The 17857-nt window shown below is 45.9% G+C and overlaps 1 protein-coding gene across 4 annotated transcripts; it reads left to right on the top strand.

Annotated features, from left to right (window-relative positions):
• The first annotated feature begins 359 nt into the window (after positions 1 to 359).
• On the top strand, positions 360 to 15719 carry LOC123593016 (valosin containing protein). 4 transcript variants are annotated; one of them, XM_045468522.1, is made up of 18 exons: positions 386 to 690; positions 3994 to 4096; positions 4273 to 4384; positions 4573 to 4745; positions 6273 to 6415; positions 7490 to 7620; positions 8142 to 8273; positions 9341 to 9443; positions 10104 to 10237; positions 10320 to 10455; positions 11004 to 11116; positions 11524 to 11688; positions 11813 to 11935; positions 12196 to 12408; positions 12574 to 12882; positions 13104 to 13259; positions 14751 to 14905; positions 15059 to 15719. In XM_045468522.1, the coding sequence occupies exons 4-18, from the start codon at positions 4579 to 4581 to the stop codon at positions 15162 to 15164; spliced, it is 2286 nt and encodes a 761-aa protein (XP_045324478.1). In that variant the 5' UTR covers positions 386 to 690; positions 3994 to 4096; positions 4273 to 4384; positions 4573 to 4578; the 3' UTR covers positions 15165 to 15719. The 4 variants fall into 4 exon arrangements, with proteins under 4 accessions (XP_045324475.1, XP_045324478.1, XP_045324476.1 ...); XM_045468520.1 differs by lacking the exon at positions 3994 to 4096 and adding an exon at positions 3555 to 3627; XM_045468521.1 differs by lacking the exons at positions 386 to 690; positions 3994 to 4096 and adding exons at positions 724 to 794; positions 3555 to 3627.
• Positions 15720 to 17857: the final 2138 nt, after the last annotated feature.

Genomic DNA, 17857 nt, shown 5'->3' with positions numbered 1-17857 from the left:
CTGTGTAGATTATCACTGCAACAGGACTAGACTAATGCAAGGGTTCAATCCATTGTGCCAGGTTCTTCAGCAGGATAAAATCAGGAGCCAATGAACTGGAGCCAAGTAGGAGAGTCCGCCTCCCAGGGATTAAAGGCTCTTCTTTCTCCAGTCGATCTGGCTCCGTCCTTTTCGTTGATTGGTCGCGAGTTCCAATCCGTCGAGGAAGCGTACCGCAGCGGCCAATTGACGTGGCGTTACTAGGCGTGTTGCATCCCTGAGGCGGGAGCCAGGCCGCAGGCAAATTTCCTGATTGGCTCTGGTCCGCGGGTTGCTGGGGAGAGGCGCGTAGGGGCGGGCGGGAGTCCCCAGGGCAGGCGCTGATTGGCTGAGGTGAGAGCACCTCTCCTTCCGATGATTCGGCTCTTCTCGGCTCAGTCTCAGCGCAGCGTCTGCAGCCGTCGTTTGAGTCGTCGCTACCGCTGCCCCCTCGCGGAATCAGAGCCAGTGTATACCGTCCGCCCACCGCCCCGGTGCCACTAGGAGGAAGCGAAAAGGAGGCCGCCTGCGGGTTTGTCGCCGCTGCTCGATCCCCGCCCGGGAGAGCCGAGCCCCGGCCCAGTCGGTCGCCTGCCACCCTTCGTAGCCGTTACCCTCGGGCCGCCACAGCCGCCGACCGGGAGAGGCGCGCGCCATGGCCTCTGGAGCTGAGTGAGTGTGTGCGCGCGCCCGCCCGCCCGCTGCGGGTGCGCGCACCTGGGGACTCGCCGCGCTGGGTAGGCCCAGCCAGGCCTGGCTGTGGGCGCGTCTAAGAGGTGGAGACTGGGAAGGAAGGAGAGAGGGAAGGAGAGGAAGGAGGCGAATGAGGGGCAGCGGTCCGGGCTGGGCCTGGCAGCGCAGCCGCGCGCCCCCTAGGCCGGGCTTGTGTTGGGCCTGGGTCGGGGCCTGGGCCAGATCGTGCTGTGTCATGCAGGCCCGGCCGGCCTGATTGGCTCCCTGGGAACCGCTGTCCGGTTCTTGTGAGGTCTGCGGACCCCCATTGCCGGCGCGGAGCCCCGGGGCCTTGGGGAGCCCACCTGCGATCAGGTCTACCGTATGCTGAAGGCCTTTGGTCCCCGGAGAGACCAGGCAGGCCCCATGGGCCTAACGCCCTAACTGGGCCCGGTGGGCGTGGACTTTGGGCCACGTGAAGGCCTTAGAAGGCTGGAGACCGAGGCGGAGGCCGGAGCTGGGAAGGCTTGGAGAGCTCAGGGAAGCTCACCGCCGTCCTTTTGGAGCAGGGTCGGCCTGGCCCTTGGTTTCACATCCTCTCGACCTGAGTAGTGAAGGGATGTTCGGGAGAGGGCAGGCCCTGCGTTTTTTTTTTTCTGGCGTTCATACTTTAGGCTTGTTACTATTCACATGAGAAAGCTTTAGTCAGTTTTTCTTGATGTTATGAAACGGGTGCCGGGGAAAGAACTTTTCTTTTCTCTACTGTTTTGGGCTTTTGCAAAAGTTAGAATCTCAGTTGGTAATTTGTGGGCCTTCCTCGATTTCAGCCTTTGTGGTGTGAAGGCTAGAGTTAAACTAGCTCTTTGAACACACACGGCTCCTTTACCGAACGGCTGTGTTTAGAAACCTTGGGCTCTCCACCCCTCAGGAAAGAAAGCATCAGATAAAACCCGACCATCTCTGCCCGTTAAATTTAGAATCAAGAGCTTTAGATACTGAAGAAAAAAAAGAGCCATCCTGTGGAAACTCTTCTATGCAAATCACTTTCCTGACTTGAAGAAAATTTAGTTTTTTGAGGTGTGCTCCTTTTTCCCCCAAGTTTCTAAATGGAGATGAAGTATTATTTTTTAAAAGGACTGCTACTTATTAGTACTGATTTTCTTAGGTTATTCAGTCATTTGTTTTCAAGACTAAAAATAAAAATTCAAAATTCGTGGAACCTGGCATCATAGATGGTTTCTAATCTCTAGGTCATCTTAATGACTCTTACCTGAACTCCCTCCAAGTCCTCTGTGGCCCACTGGAGTTCTGGAAAGGGCCTGACTCATGCAGGAGACAATGGGGGATGTCCTCAAAGAACCTCCAGGACTGCTGTTGGCTCAAGATCAGGCTGAAGATCTCTTTTAAAAGTTACATCCTTTGATCTCAGTAGATAGATGTGGAAGTAAATTTACCTTAAAGGAAGAGCATACTACCCATCTCCATCGCTAGAGTTAGAAATGGTAGGCAGATAGGCAGTTTTCCTAGAATGCAGCTTTGGGGTAACTGCTGATTAGAGGCATTTGGCCCTTTATTTTTCTCTAGCCCCAGTCCTATAGATCAAACAGGAGGGTGGCCAGTCCTTGGAAGACACTTTGGTGGGTAGGAGAGAGGGGAAATTGATGGGTTTAAATTGCCTTCAGCTGCCACATTGATCATGCTTGTTCTCTAGGGTGTTGATAAGCACTGGAAGAGTCTGCAGCATTATGCCCAGAGTGCTACACTTTTATGTTGGGGAGGCAAGTTTAAGCTGAGGAAACTCCACTCTTGGGAACTAGTTTTGTTTTTAACGTTTATTTTTGAGACAGAGAGATACAGAATGTGAGCGGGGAAGGGGCAGAGAGAGAAGGAGACACAGAATCTGAAGCAGGCTCCAAGCTGTCAGCACAGAGCCCGACGCGGGGCTGGAATTCACGAACAGTGAGATCATGACTTGGGCCAAAGTCTGCCGCTTAATCAACTGAGCCACCCAGGCTCCCCTCTTGGAAACTAGTTTTAAGGCAATGATTAAATATGCAGCCTATGTGAGAGGATCAGCAGAAAGCCTACAGCTTTGTTTCATGAATGGGATTTGTATTTCTTTTGGGTGTGTCAGGACCCAAAGATGTAAAAGCCCCATAAGCCCTTAGCTGTTATTCTGGAGCATAGGCATCTTTTTTTTTTTTTTTTTTTCTTGCATCGTGAATGTATATCCAACAGGAATACTGTTTTGTTGATTGATATATGTTTAGATCATAGGATTGTGCCGGGCCTCAAATGTATACTTGCTAATTTGTTGAGTGAAGGAATGATTCATGGAAGAGATTCCATTTTATTTCTTCACTTTCTCCATTGTCTGGCCTCCCTATATTGGTTAATGTTCAGATTTTCCTGAGCCTCAGTAAGAGGAGGTAGCTCTTCAAATGGAGAGCCCACTGAGTCTAGTTAGTGATGGCTGGAGGTGAGCTAGGTAAGAAGTTGGTGTCAGATGAATGATCTTCAAGGAAATGATAGAAACTATTTAGACGGTTTAAACTGAGTTTAGACTTGGGCAACCTTAGTTTGGGTGAGGGATTTGGATTTGCTCCTTGTCTCGGCATTTCTTGGTTTTGATTTTTTGAACCAACATTGTGGAATTGTGTGTCTTTGAAGAGCTTTGTAAAGCTCCTTTTGAGCTTGAGGCTCTTTTTGAAGGTTCCAGATCCATTAGTTTAGTTTCGTTTTGTTTTTCCCAAATATCATGGTCTTTATGCTTGACATTTCTGTGGTATACAGAACGCACTAGTGTTCAGCAGGTTTGGCCAGTAAAGATGGTAGTGCTAATGATTGTGCTTCATTGTCCCCAGGCTTGCTTGGTGGGACTTGGGGCCTTCCTGAGCCCTACAGGAAGTTGTCTTGCTCACTTCATTCTCCAAGAAGGTTAGCAAAGAAAGAGCTTATGCTTTGTTCTGCAGCGCTAATCATTGTGACCATTAAAACCATGTACCAGGCATTGTATTGAACATTTTGCATTCAGTACCAGGCATTGTATTGAACATTTTGCATTCATTATCTCACTTAAGACAGTAATTCTCTAAGATAGGTACTACAGTATTTGCTCTTTACATGTGAGGACATCAACATCCAGAGAGGTTGAGTAACTTGCCCAAATTCACAATTAAGCAGTGGCAGGGTTGGGATTCAGACCCATTGGGTCTGATAATAGAGCCCCTTTTCTTAATTGCTATTCCATATTAAGATTATTGTCATTTCTCTAATTGTTATTCAACCTCTACTTCTGTTTAGTCTTCTCAAGCCATAGTTTCCTGAGTCTGAGGGAAGATCACTTGGGGCCTTGACATCTAGGATACCAGTGCTCAGAATACCAGGAGCTGCTGGAATGGGAATTGTATGTGCTAAATGTTATTCTTCATGACCTTGGCTCAGTATCCTTTATCTGACCTCTCTGGTGTAGGGACAGCTTCATTTATCCACTATTTCTTTCCTAAATGTGAGTTTGAGAGACTGGTGCGGCCCTTGGGGCTGTTATTATGTATTGGGACTAACTTCATTTTCCCTTTCTAGTTCAAAAGGTGATGACTTATCAACAGCCATTCTTAAACAGAAGAACCGTCCCAATCGGTTAATTGTCGATGAAGCCATCAATGAGGACAACAGTGTGGTGTCCTTGTCCCAGGTAAGTTGGGTCCAAGGTCCAGTCTTTCTTTAATGCACTTCACTGGAGGGCTTTTCCCAGGTTTCTTTCCTCATTTTTTTTTTTGCAGTGACCACAGATAGAATGGGGCTTACTGGGAATTCCAGCCTCCAGGGCTGCTGCTTACCCCGTGGCCCAGTGACCCAAAGGCCTTAACCTTCTTTCCTCAGCCCAAGATGGATGAGCTGCAGTTGTTCCGAGGTGACACAGTGTTGCTGAAAGGAAAGAAGAGGCGGGAAGCTGTGTGCATTGTGCTTTCTGATGACACATGTTCCGATGAGAAGATTCGAATGAATAGAGTTGTTCGGAATAACCTTCGTGTACATCTAGGGGATGTCATCAGGTGTGTGTGGGGTTCTTAGCCCCTCAGGGATGGGAGGCCAGAGACAGCCTGAATTATAGGCAGGACCCTAACAAAGGCCTTGGGAGCTGCCATTAGCAGAAGCCTCCTAGCCACGGGAAGACAACATAATAGGGTTGTGTTTCGGTTTTGATTATGCTTCCTTGGGACTTCAGAATTTACCTTTGCATTACCTTGGCATTTCTATGACTTTCATGATGCCTTTATTTATTTATTTATTTATTTATTTATTTATTTATTTTGCCAGAGGTATAATTTATCACATGTTGGATCTTGGTTTAGGATGCCATTTGAGGGTGTTTGTCTACCAAATGATCTCACTGTTGTGTTGGAATAATGGCTTGTGTTGGGGCTGGAGTGAGGTGGGAGTGTGGGCACAGAAGGTGGACTCCAAGTAGGTTTTTTGTTTTGTTTTGTTTTTAATGTTTATTTTTAGAGAGAGGATGAGAGAGCGCACGCACGTGGACACACAAGCAAGGGCATGTGTTTACACAACTAGGGGAGGGGCAAAAAGAGAGGGAGAGAGAATCCCAAGCAGGCAGTACAGAGCCCAACATGGGGCTTGATGTCACTAAGCATGAGATCATGGCCTAAGCCGAAATCAAGAGTTGGACCCTTAACTGACTTAGCACCCAGGCACCCCTCCAAGTAGGTTTTTTTTTTTTATTTTTTTTAAAGGATCCAAGTTAATCTAGGAGAGAGGCATAGTTTGAGCCAGATCCTGAATAACTTCAATCTGAGTGATTCTGGACTTAACTTTAGGCAAGAGAATTCCCTATCTTGGAGTCATTACTGGCCACTGCTATCCAACCACCTGTCGCCTGGCCAGGAGCATCTCAGATTTCCATTTTTCATGGATTCTAGGTTTCATGTAGCCTTCTTCATGGAGGTGCTTAGTCACTTTCTCAAGATGCTCTGACCACCTGGTTGAGAAGATTGTTTTCAATTCTGTTTCTCTGATGCTGACACTTGTCTGACTGAGGCCTCCCTTTATAATATTGGGTTACTGATATTAGCCAGAATGGGTCATCTTTGGATATCTTTCTGAAGATATTTCACTGATATCTCCTTACTGCTTCCTCATTTTGGGAGCTTTAGATGTATGGATCTTTCTTTTGGCTCACTGATTGGGAGTGAGCAACCCCAGTAGTTTTTTTGTTTGTTTGTTTTTTGTTTTTATTTGAGTAATCTCTATACCCATCATAGGGCTCAAACTCATGACCCCACGATGAAGAGTCACATGCTCTACTGACTGAGCCAGCCAGGCACCCCTCCCAGTAGCTTCTAATGGCTATAGCTGCTACTCCACCTGAATATGATTTGTCTTAGTTCTGCTTGGCTGCTCCTTTGTCCTCACTCCCACTCTATGTTCCTGCCTCTCTTCAGCTAAAGCCATCCCTGCCTTTTCTCTTTCGCTCGCCATCAGCTCTCTGTGCCAGGCCCTTTCAGATGCCCAGTGCTTGGGGCTGCAGTGTGGTTGGTAACATGGAGTCTGCTTGTCATCCTCAGCATCCAGCCGTGCCCTGATGTGAAGTACGGCAAACGTATCCATGTGCTACCCATTGATGACACAGTGGAAGGCATCACTGGCAATCTCTTCGAGGTCTACCTTAAGCCATACTTCCTGGAAGCTTATCGACCCATCCGGAAAGGTGAGAGAGAATTCTAGGGACTGAGCTTAAGCATGGTTATTTGTAGGGATATCTGGGAGTAAACCTTGGAATGTCTTTATCTCATTCTCATATATGTGCTGACACACACATTCTGCATACATGTTCATGTGTACTCTCTCCTTCCCTCTTCCTCCCTCCCATTTTCCTGTTTCCCTACTCCCAGTTCCTGCTTCAGTAGAGTACGCTATCTTTTTTTTTTTTTTAATGTTTGTTTATTTTTGAGAGAGAGAGATAGTGTGAGTGGGGGAGGTGCAGAGAGAGAGGGAGACACAGAATCTGAAGCAGGCTGCAGGTTCTGAGCTGTCAGCACAGAGCCCGATATGGGGCTTGAACCCATGAACCACAGGATCATGACCTGAGCTGAAGTTGATGCTTAACTGACTGAGCCACCCAGGTGTCCCTTTTCTCTTTTGTCTCTAAAGGAGAGCTTGGATCCTTTTGACTGTGTCAAGTCCAAAGTGTATTTTAATATTTAGCACAGACTGACCATTGGTGGTTGTTGAGAAAGCTTGGGTTATATATAGCCCAGAAGTCAAAATCTTTATTGGCTTCTGGACAAAGGCCAAAACATGATGTGCCAAAATCCCATAAGGTTTTGTTCGGTGCCCTCTTTTTTTTTTTATTTATTTATTTATTTTTTTTTTTTCAACGTTTATTTATTTTTGGGACAGAGAGAGACAGAGCATGAACGGGGGAGGGGCAGAGAGAGAGGGAGACACAGAATCGGAAACAGGCTCCGGGCTCTGAGCCATCAGCCCAGAGCCTGATGCGGGGCTCGAACTCCCGGACCGCGAGATCGTGACCTGGCTGAAGTCGGACGCTTAACCGACTGCGCCACCCAGGAGCCCCATGTTCAGTGCCCTCTTGAATGACAGAGGGACTCTTCACAGTTTAGTTTTCTCTTCTTACCTGATGCTTAATAAGATGGAGGTGGGAAGGGAAAAATGGCAATGTCTAGTGAACGTGGCATTTTAGACCCCAGGTTCTGATGAGGAATTCTCACTTGGTTTGGTATTTGACATCTCTGACTGCACTTGTGTTAATTGCTCACAGGAGATATTTTCCTTGTCCGGGGTGGAATGCGTGCTGTAGAGTTCAAAGTAGTGGAGACAGATCCCAGCCCTTACTGCATTGTTGCTCCAGACACAGTGATCCACTGTGAAGGGGAGCCTATCAAACGAGAGGTGAGTTCTCTCTTTCATCCCAGTACCCAGTTTCATGATTATGAAGTGGGGCAGTCATGTGGTGACTACCAAAACTGTACTGTTTGGGACCAAGCTTCTTTCCAGAGGTGGGAAATCTCCCAACTATTCATTTCCGGACCTACATGTTACTTAGAAATAAGTGATAACCAGTGGTTTTTAATATCTAGATTGAACCTAGAGGATCTAAGTCGTAATAATTTTTGTAGAAGTGACAATTGATGATGGCATCTAGACTTTCACCTGTTTCCCAGAGTTTCCAGCTTTAGGTCTTAGGGCAGTCCTTCCTAGTAATACTAAGGGCAGTCTGAAAGGGTAAAGCTTTCAGAAATCTTTGCTTTGGGGTTTTTAGAGTGATTCTTTGGGGCAGCATCCCCTCAGAGGGGAATCTTCTCATATAACAGATTTCTCTACAGCAGATTATAGAAGGATTTGGAGAAACTCAACTTTGCTGATATTTAATATTGCTGCCTTCTTTTTTCCTTTGTCTCCTCAACATTCAGGATGAGGAAGAGTCCTTGAATGAAGTAGGCTATGATGACATTGGTGGCTGCAGGAAACAGCTAGCTCAGATAAAGGAGATGGTGGAACTACCCCTGAGACATCCTGCCCTTTTTAAGGCAATTGGTGTTAAGGTGAGCATCCTGGGCCCAGTGGGACATAATCTAGGCTGTGATCAATGAAGGCTCGGTGTCTAATCACAGAACCTTTTTTCACACGTATTTTTCACTATTCCCTTGGATTAGAGGGGGAGTAATATATTCTTTGTGTGAAGAGAACTGTAAATTTATTAAGCTACTAATGGTCTAGAACAGACCAGGTCAGTTGAGTTTTTCGTTGGACATCTTTTTTTTCTTTGTCCTCACAGCCCTTTAAAGATGTAAAAACCATTTTTATGTCATGGACCCTATAAAAACAAATCTTCATAGTTTGCCAACTAACATAGTTTGCCACTGTCTATAACAGTGCTATCCAATAGAAGTAGAAATTTAAGGAAATTTGCATTGTGAAGGGTACTGAGTCCAAAACATTTGAGAACTGCAGATCTCAATGTAACTTCCTAACCATTTCCATATCCTGGAGCACACTGAAGATGGAATTATCCCTTTCTCTATTATGTACCATGCCAATAATTTTATCTTCTGTGTGGGCATTTCCCATGTGCAGCCTGTGGATGAGGCCACAGAAAAGACAGCTTCAAAGAGGAAAACTTGTGGTTGGTGGTAAGGAAAAGCATTCCAATATGATAATAAATCCTGGAGGGTTGTGATTACTAGAGTGAGTGAGCCTCTGGTAATAACTCTTTCTTAGATGGCTAAGCTAGTCCTGGCCCTTGCCTGTCCAAAGTCAAGCCCTTTTGGCTTAAAGACCTCTTACTGTTTCCTAGTCCCAGGATCTTCAGACTTAGCCACACTAATTTCTTAGGAAGGTTTCTCTGCTCCTGCTCTTAGTCTCTTATGTAACTTGGAATCATAAGTGTCAGCTTTCTAAGCATATTTTCTCTGCTAATAAGAGGAGGGAGTATGATCTGAAGTAAACTGTCTTTCAAGCAGCTAATGCTGAGGGCTCCTTACTGATATTGGGGTTGAGCTCTGATTCTCACTGTCTCTAGATAGAGCCATAGTCAAACCATTTTAGAGTGGTTGGGGTTGGGAGAAGGTGGGAGTCTGAACCTAACCATACTCTCTGTACTGGTCCCCAGCCTCCTCGGGGAATCCTGCTCTATGGACCTCCTGGGACTGGGAAGACCCTAATTGCCAGAGCTGTGGCAAATGAGACTGGAGCCTTCTTCTTCTTGATCAATGGTAGGAGACTTGGTTCACCTTGTGTTTGGCTGGACCTTATTCTGAGCTGAGCATGATCAGTCTTATGAGCTGGAGAACTCATGGACACGTTTATTTATACATGTGCACTCGTGTATATTTCATCATCTTTCTTCTGCTGGGGTACATTACAGATAAAGAAGCAATAGGGGAAGGTATTGCACTCTGGTGCCCCCTGCTCTATCCTTCCCCCACCCTTGAGAAAGATTGTGGAAAGGCTGAAAATATTTAGGGGGAGCAAGTTAAAATTTTTGTCTGCTAATTTATTTGAAAAGGTTTAGGGGAATATTGGCTGAGATCAACTGGCTCTTTGAGAATGATAGAGATCCAATTGGTGTGCTGCTTCTCCTGCTCTGGCCAGAGGTCCCAGAACATGTGCTGTCACCTTGACACTTAGAGCTTGAATGTGAGATAGTCCTGAGCTTGGCTGATTCCTTGCTGAGCTGAGTCCTTGGCTTCTCTCTAGCCTAATCTGCTGGCTATCTTGGGGTAGGGTCTGGTAGAGTCTATGAGAAAGTAGGCAGAGGTTACCACATTTTTGTACAGCATTTGTTTCTGGGCTGGGCAGATAAGAGATCTGATTTCTTTTGGGATTGAGGAAGGCTGTAGATTTGTCATTGGTTCTATTCCATATCCTTTCAGGTCCCGAGATCATGAGCAAGTTGGCTGGTGAGTCTGAGAGCAACCTTCGTAAAGCCTTTGAGGAGGCTGAGAAGAATGCTCCCGCCATCATCTTCATTGATGAGCTAGATGCCATTGCTCCCAAAAGAGAGAAAGTAGGAACCTACCCAAGGGGATAAGTCCAAGGGGGTTGAAAGGTCCTCGCTTCACTTCTGACCAGACATCCTGTCCTGACAGACCCATGGGGAGGTGGAGCGGCGTATTGTATCACAGTTGTTGACTCTCATGGATGGCCTAAAGCAGAGAGCACATGTGATCGTCATGGCAGCAACCAACAGACCCAATAGCATTGACCCAGCCCTTCGACGATTTGGTAAGGACCCCAAATTTTTTTTCAGCCCTGTTCTTCCTCATAGATTATAGCTCTGCTGAACTTAATCTTTTTGATTCCATGTCTGTCCTTCATCTTAAGCCACCTAATCCAGAGGATTCCTTTTTTTTTTTTTTTCTGATAGAATGTGAGTGGGGGAGGGGCAGGAAGAGGGGGACAGAGGATCCAAAGTGGGCTCTGCATTGACAGCAGCAAGCCCGATGTGGGGTCAAACTCACGAACGGTGAGATCATGACCTGAGCCAAAGTTGGATGCTGAACTGAGCCACACAGGTGCCCCAAATGCTGAGGATTTCTTGAAGCTCCTTGCAAGTGATAGGTCGCAGGGTCCTTTCCCTTATCCCATGTCCTGTCTAGGGTGACCAACCATCCTGGTTTGCCTGAGACTGAGGGGTTTCCCAGGACATGTAACTTTCAGTGCTAACACCAGGACAGTCCTGGGCAAACAGGGATGGTGGTCACCTTAGACCTGTTCCTTTCTCTCTCTGGAACAGAAATGAGCCCTGTCTGTGTTCATACACTGTCCTGCAGGTCGCTTTGACAGGGAGGTAGATATTGGAATCCCTGATGCTACAGGACGCTTGGAAATTCTTCAGATCCATACCAAGAACATGAAATTGGCAGATGATGTGGACCTGGAACAGGTGGAGTGATAATGAGGGGTGGCCCAGAGTTAGGATGTCTGTTTCTAGACAGTTGAAGGGAACTGGGTAAGGACACAAGCTCAAGATGTAAAGAGACTAATTTTGATTCCTGGGTGGGGGAAAGGAAGTGATTTGAGCTTGAATTCAGGAAACTGGAGTTGGTGTGTTCTCGGTTGACACCACATTAGAGTAAACTGGAACTTTGGGGTCGGCTTTATTTCTAGGCCCCACGTCCAGGCTTGACTACTTAAAACCCAGCCAGTGAAAGAACTGCTGGTATGTGTTCAGGGAAATGGGAAGACCCACAGATAGGAGTCAGGGTAAGGGGCCAAGATTTTGTTGTCTCTGAGCTTCCTAAGGCATCTAGGTCTTAGACACAGAGTAGTAAGTAGCTCTTCTTTCTGTAGGTAGCCAATGAGACCCACGGGCATGTGGGCGCTGACTTAGCAGCCTTGTGCTCTGAGGCTGCTCTTCAGGCTATCCGCAAGAAAATGGACCTCATTGACCTAGAGGATGAGACCATTGATGCTGAAGTCATGAACTCTCTGGCAGTTACTATGGATGACTTCCGGGTAAGGATTGCACCCCCATCTCAGGCACACACACATGCACATTTTGACCTCACCTAGCAAGTCTCATCCCCAGCTGTTTTTTTTTTTTTTTTTTTCTTTTTTTTTTTTTCCTTTTTCTTCTTAGTGGGCCCTGAGCCAGAGCAACCCATCAGCACTGCGGGAAACTGTGGTGGAGGTACCACAGGTAACCTGGGAGGATATTGGGGGCCTGGAGGATGTCAAACGTGAACTTCAGGAGCTGGTCCAGGTAGGGTAACTTGGTCCAGGGTAAGTTACTGCCTCAGAACAACGTAATTGAGCTTAGATGGTCTTGGGGTGTTGGTGGTTATTACAGGAATTGTGAGAGGATAATTCATGAATCTGTTATTCTCAGTTTGGAGACACTAAGGAGCCTGCTCCTAGAGAATCTGATCTTATACCATGTTGTGGTTGGGAGGGATGCTACTGTTCATTAAGTTTGTTTTAAACTGGGTGGGTATCCTGAACCCTCTTTCCTTTTCTTCCTAGTATCCTGTGGAGCACCCAGACAAATTCCTCAAATTTGGCATGACACCCTCCAAGGGAGTACTCTTCTATGGACCTCCTGGCTGTGGGAAAACCTTGCTGGCCAAAGCCATTGCTAATGAGTGCCAGGCCAACTTTATCTCCATCAAGGGTCCTGAGCTGCTTACCATGTGGTTTGGGGAGTCTGAAGCCAATGTCAGGGAAATCTTTGACAAGGTGAGTTACAAGCAGCTGATTTTTCTGTTCACTTGCTTGGCAGTAAGGAAGCTGTTTCTTTGGGCAGTTCAGCTGGGGCAGTAAAGGTCACTTTAATTTCCTTTCCTTCTTAGGTCTGAGAGACCCAGTTGTGCTAATGCTTGAGTTCATCTGTCTCTCCCATAGGCCCGCCAAGCTGCCCCCTGCGTACTATTCTTTGATGAGCTGGATTCAATTGCCAAGGCCCGTGGTGGTAACATTGGAGATGGTGGTGGAGCTGCAGACCGAGTCATCAACCAGATCCTGACAGAAATGGATGGCATGTCTACAAAAAAGAATGTGTTTATTATTGGGGCTACCAATAGGCCTGACATCATTGATCCTGCTATTCTGCGACCTGGCCGTCTTGATCAGCTCATCTATATTCCACTTCCTGATGAGAAGTCCCGTGTTGCCATCCTCAAGGCCAACCTGCGCAAGTCCCCAGTTGCCAAGGCAGGTGTAGCGCTATTGGTGATGTGCACTTTTATGAGTGCTCAGTCTAGTATGGACTTTGGTTCCTGCAAAAGATTCCATTGGGGATTTCTAGGGTTAGCATTATAAAGGGAGAATGGAAGATTTGACAAAAGATGGGACAAACTAAAATTAGGAGTGCTTGGAGTATATTACAGGGGAGGAGAGGCTAAATGCTAAGGTAGTTCTATTGCTTCTTTTAGGATGTAGATTTGGAGTTTCTGGCTAAGATGACTAATGGCTTCTCTGGAGCTGACCTGACAGAGATTTGCCAACGTGCTTGCAAGCTGGCCATCCGTGAATCCATCGAGAGTGAGATTAGGCGAGAACGAGAGAGGCAGACCAACCCATCTGCCATGGTGAGTCTGCAACTTTTCCCCATATGTGCCTGTTGTGGGGACCCAGGGACAATCTTTACCATGCTCTATAGAGTTAAGAGTGTAAGGTTTTGGAAAGATAATCTGACAGATGCCCTGTTAGCAGGGCATCAAAAAGAATGAATACTGAGGGTTAATCTCTTCAGTCTGGAATTATAAAGGCAGAAAAGATATAGGTAGTCTATATATACTCTGTTTGAGGTAAGCTCTATGAAGGAAATCAAAATATGATTGTGCAGATAAACAAATAGAGCAGGATTTAGAACCTGGGATCCATAGACCTGTCCTTCGTTGGTGGTCCATGGATCTCCTGAAATTAAATGCAGAATTTGGTGTGTGTCTCTGTGTGTGTAAGCTTCGTAAAGATAAGGAATCTATATTATCTTGCATATTTCCCACTCTGTCTTGGCACCATGATAGAGAATTAATGAATAAATACATGAATGAAAGGCTTCTTTACCTTTTGTAGGGGTTCTGAGACATCCCTTTTTCTTCCCATAAAAGCTTAGAATGTATTGATATGGTTAATGCTATGGAACACTCTCATAAATCACAGCAATTGGTGTGGCTTCTCAGTGGAAGAGGTAGGGTTTGAGCCAGCTTATGAAGGGAGAGTGTAAAGGCTAAGGAAATAAGTATCCCAAATAACTGGCTCAAGAAATAGGATTGCAGGAATTGGGGAAAACTGGGGTAGATTTAAGAGGGCATATGTTACTGGAAGTAAGGCCACTAGGTAAAGCATAATGTGGATGTGGTAAGCACTTTTTTACCTTCTTAAAATTTAGGGGTTTTGTTGTTGTTGTTAGAAATTGCTTATTTATTTTTAAAAGTTTATTTATTTTGAGAGAGAAAGAGAGAGAGAGTGTCTGAATACGCAAGTGGGGGAGGGGCAGAGAGAGGGAGAGAGAGAATCCCAAGCAGGCTCCGTGCTGTCAGTGCAGAGCCCAGCATGGGGCTCAAACTCGTGAACTGTGAGATCATGACCTGAGCCAAAATCAAGAGTTGGATGCTTAACCAACTGAGCCACCCAGGGACCCCTGTTAATTTTTAAAATTTTAAGTTTATTGAGGTACAATTCACACATAGTAAAATTCACCCTTTTAATGTATAGTGTATCTGTGTATCTTGACAAATATATTTTTAAGTTCTATAACTACTACCACTGTTCGGATAAATTTCTGTCATCCCAGAAATTTCCTCCTGTCACGTTTTAGTCACTTTTTTCCACCCTAAGCCCCTGGCAACCACTCAGATGATTTTGTTCATATAATTTTACCTTTTCCAGAATGCACTGACAGGTTTTTAAACAGGGCACTGATGCAGTTTTAGGAAGATTGGCCTTGCAACTTATTCAGGGTGGATTAGAGAGACAGGGAGACCAAAAAACTGCTACAGTAATGGGGGTCAGGATGGTCAGGGAAGGAATCCAGGCTGGACTTGAGCTCTGGTGGTCTGTGTTTACCAACCCTGCAGGAGGTAGAAGAAGATGATCCAGTGCCTGAGATTCGCCGAGATCACTTTGAGGAAGCCATGCGCTTTGCTCGCCGTTCTGTTAGTGACAATGACATCCGGAAGTATGAGATGTTTGCTCAGACCCTTCAGCAGAGTCGGGGCTTTGGCAGCTTCAGGTAATTATGTTGCAGCGGGCAGTACTTAAGTTGTCTTAGGAAACTGTACAACCAAGGTTGTGGGAGTCCTAAGGAGGCTGGAGGGTTAATTGTGAAAATCCCACACAGGCCCCGTCCTAACCCTCTTTTTTGGATCTGCTCTTGTGCATACAGATTCCCTTCAGGAAACCAGGGTGGAGCTGGCCCCAGTCAGGGCAGTGGAGGCGGCACAGGTGGCAGCGTGTACACAGAAGACAATGATGATGACCTGTATGGCTAAGTGGTGGTGGCCAGCATGCAGCGAGCTGGCCTGGCTGGACCTTGTTCCCTGAGGGTGGGGGCGCTCGCCCAGGAGGGACCAGGGGTGTGCCCATGGCCTGCTCCATTCCTCAGTCTGAACAGTTCAGCTACAGTCAGACTCTGGACAGGGGGTTTCTGTTGCAAAAAAATACAAAACAAAAGCGATAAAATAAAAGCGATTTTCATTTGGGAGGCGGAGAGTGAATTACCAACAGGGAATTGGGCCTTGGGCCTACGCCATTTCTGTTGTAGTTTGGGGCAGTGCAGGAGACCTGTGTGGGTGTGAACCAAGGCACCACCGCCACTCCCCACAGTAAAGCATCTGCACTTCACTCAGTGCTACTCAAGCCCTCCCTTCTTCCCTCTGCCCAACCTGGGCAGGAGGATGAAGGGCCACAGTTGCTGGGTGTTTATATAGAGTAGGTTGATTTTATTTTACATGCTTTTGAGTTAATGTTGGAAAACTAATCACAAGCAGTTTCTAAACCAAAAATGACATGTTGTAAAAGGACAATAAACGTTGGGTCAAAATGGAGCCTGAGTCCTGGCCCCTGTGCCTGCTTCTTTTCCTGGGAAGGGCCTTGGGCTACCCCTTACTGTCAAGGCACTCTTCAAATGTGAAATCCTGAAAGTAAGATTGCACCCTCTTCCCCTCCTGATTAACAGTGGTATGAACTGCTGCCTTGCCCCATGCCTGCATTATCAGTGGATAGGATAGCAGTGGAGGGGTGTGCAGCCTGAAGAAGCTCTAGTTGTGGAGAGTATGGCATTCTCCACCTGTGTTTGATGTGGATGGTAAGGCTAGGCCTGCAGAGCTCTCTCCCTTTTCCTGACCAAGGACTGAATTGGGATGCCCTCCCAAAATCTTAAGGGTTGTAGAAAGAATTTCTGTCTGCAGTGGATGTTCTTTTGAACATCTAAAAATCCTAAACATTCATGCTGTGGTTGAGGGTCACGTACAATTATGTCCACTTTATGTAATTTGTATTATAAAAAAATAGTTTTTTTCTAATATAAAATTCTAGTATTGGATGTGTTTTTTTTTCTAAACTTAACATCCTCCCCTGCTCACAGTTTTTCAGATGATTGCTTGCATAGTTTTGTCCACCTCCCAGTATAGAATATCCTTTTTGTTCAACAGGTACCAACACAATCACTTAGTGCTTTTGGGATCAGTACTGTGATACTGTGATGCCTTACCCAGAGAGGAGTATGGTGCAGAGAAGATAATCCCGAGTCAAAATTTTATTGGTCATCCTAGTACTTATACCAGTCTCAGGTATGGGTTATAAAGATAGATAATCTACAAGGACATGAGATCATTATATTGGCTGATGAAACTGGACCATTTGAATTCATGTGCTGTGAAATAGATTTTTGTATGTTGGAGATTTGGGTTGACTTTCCCTTATTTTCCATGACACTTTCTCTACCACATTCTGTCTTTGGTCCTCTTCTGGTTTTCCCACCATTTAGGTGTCCTGATGGCTAGCCTTCAGTCCTGTTTCCACTTTGAACATTGTCATTCTGTCTCATCCATGTGGCTCATCCCTGTGGGTTGGCAGCCTAACCTCATTGTGGGTCAAAGATAAGATCTTTTGGGAGAGAGACATTTTGTTGGTACCTCTGCATCCAGCTATAGGAACAGAATAGAAGGCAAGTACTATTACCCTACGAAATATGTAGAGATACTGGCTGATATGTGAGAAATTTGTATTGGAATGATTGGTTGGTTTTTACATGTCACACAAAGCGTGTCTATAGAAGACAGCGCTATAGACTCTTCAGGAAAAGCAAGACCAGACTTGCAGTGAGAGGCCTAGTTCTAGTTCTGGCACTTGTGTTTATAGCCGTGTAGCTTTTTTTTTTTTTTTTTTTTTTTTTTTTTTTTTTTTCAACGTTTATTTATTTTTGGGACAGAGAGAAACAGAGCATGAACGGGGGAGGGGCAGAGAGAGAGGGAGACACAGAATCGGAAACAGGCTCCAGGCTCTGAGCCATCAGCCCAGAGCCCGACGTGGGGCTCGAACTCACGGACCGCGAGATCGTGACCTGGCTGAAGTCGGACGCTTAACCAACTGCGCCACCCAGGCGCCCCTATAGCCATGTAGCTTTGAACAGGGCACTTAGTTCTTTTGGAGCCTCTGATAAAGTGATGAACAGTGCTTTGTAAACTGTAGAAAGCAGGGTGGGGGACTGTCAGCTTACACACCTGCAGATGCCTGCATGCTTAAACCAAGAGGCAGGTCATACAGCCAGTCCATCTTTTCCCTTGTGGTGTTCCTAGAAACAAATTGGATTTTGTAACTTTACTGTAGCTAATCATTTCTTCCATAGGGCAAATGCTACAATTTGAAGATGGGTTTTTTTAAATGTTTATTTATTTTGAGAGAGAAAGTGTGAGTTGGGGTTGGGGGGAGAGAAAGAGAATCCCAAGCAGGCTCCACGCTGTCAGCGCAGACCCTGTAATGGGGCTCGATCCCAAGAACCATGAGATCGTGACCTGAGCTGAAATCAAGAGTTGGACACTTAACTGACTGAGCCAGCCAGGTGCCCCTTGAAGGTGGATTTCTAACTAAAAATATGGCATGAAACATTACAGAGTATCAACAGTATATCACAGGGGCAAAAGCAAAGATGGAATTATAAACCTGACATCTTAAGATATATTTG

This window comes from Leopardus geoffroyi, chromosome D4, assembly GCF_018350155.1.
Source record: "Leopardus geoffroyi isolate Oge1 chromosome D4, O.geoffroyi_Oge1_pat1.0, whole genome shotgun sequence".
Lineage (NCBI taxonomy): Eukaryota > Metazoa > Chordata > Mammalia > Carnivora > Felidae > Leopardus > Leopardus geoffroyi.
The sequence above is the reverse complement of the archived record's forward strand: the minus strand, read 5'-3'. Positions and strand labels throughout refer to the sequence as shown.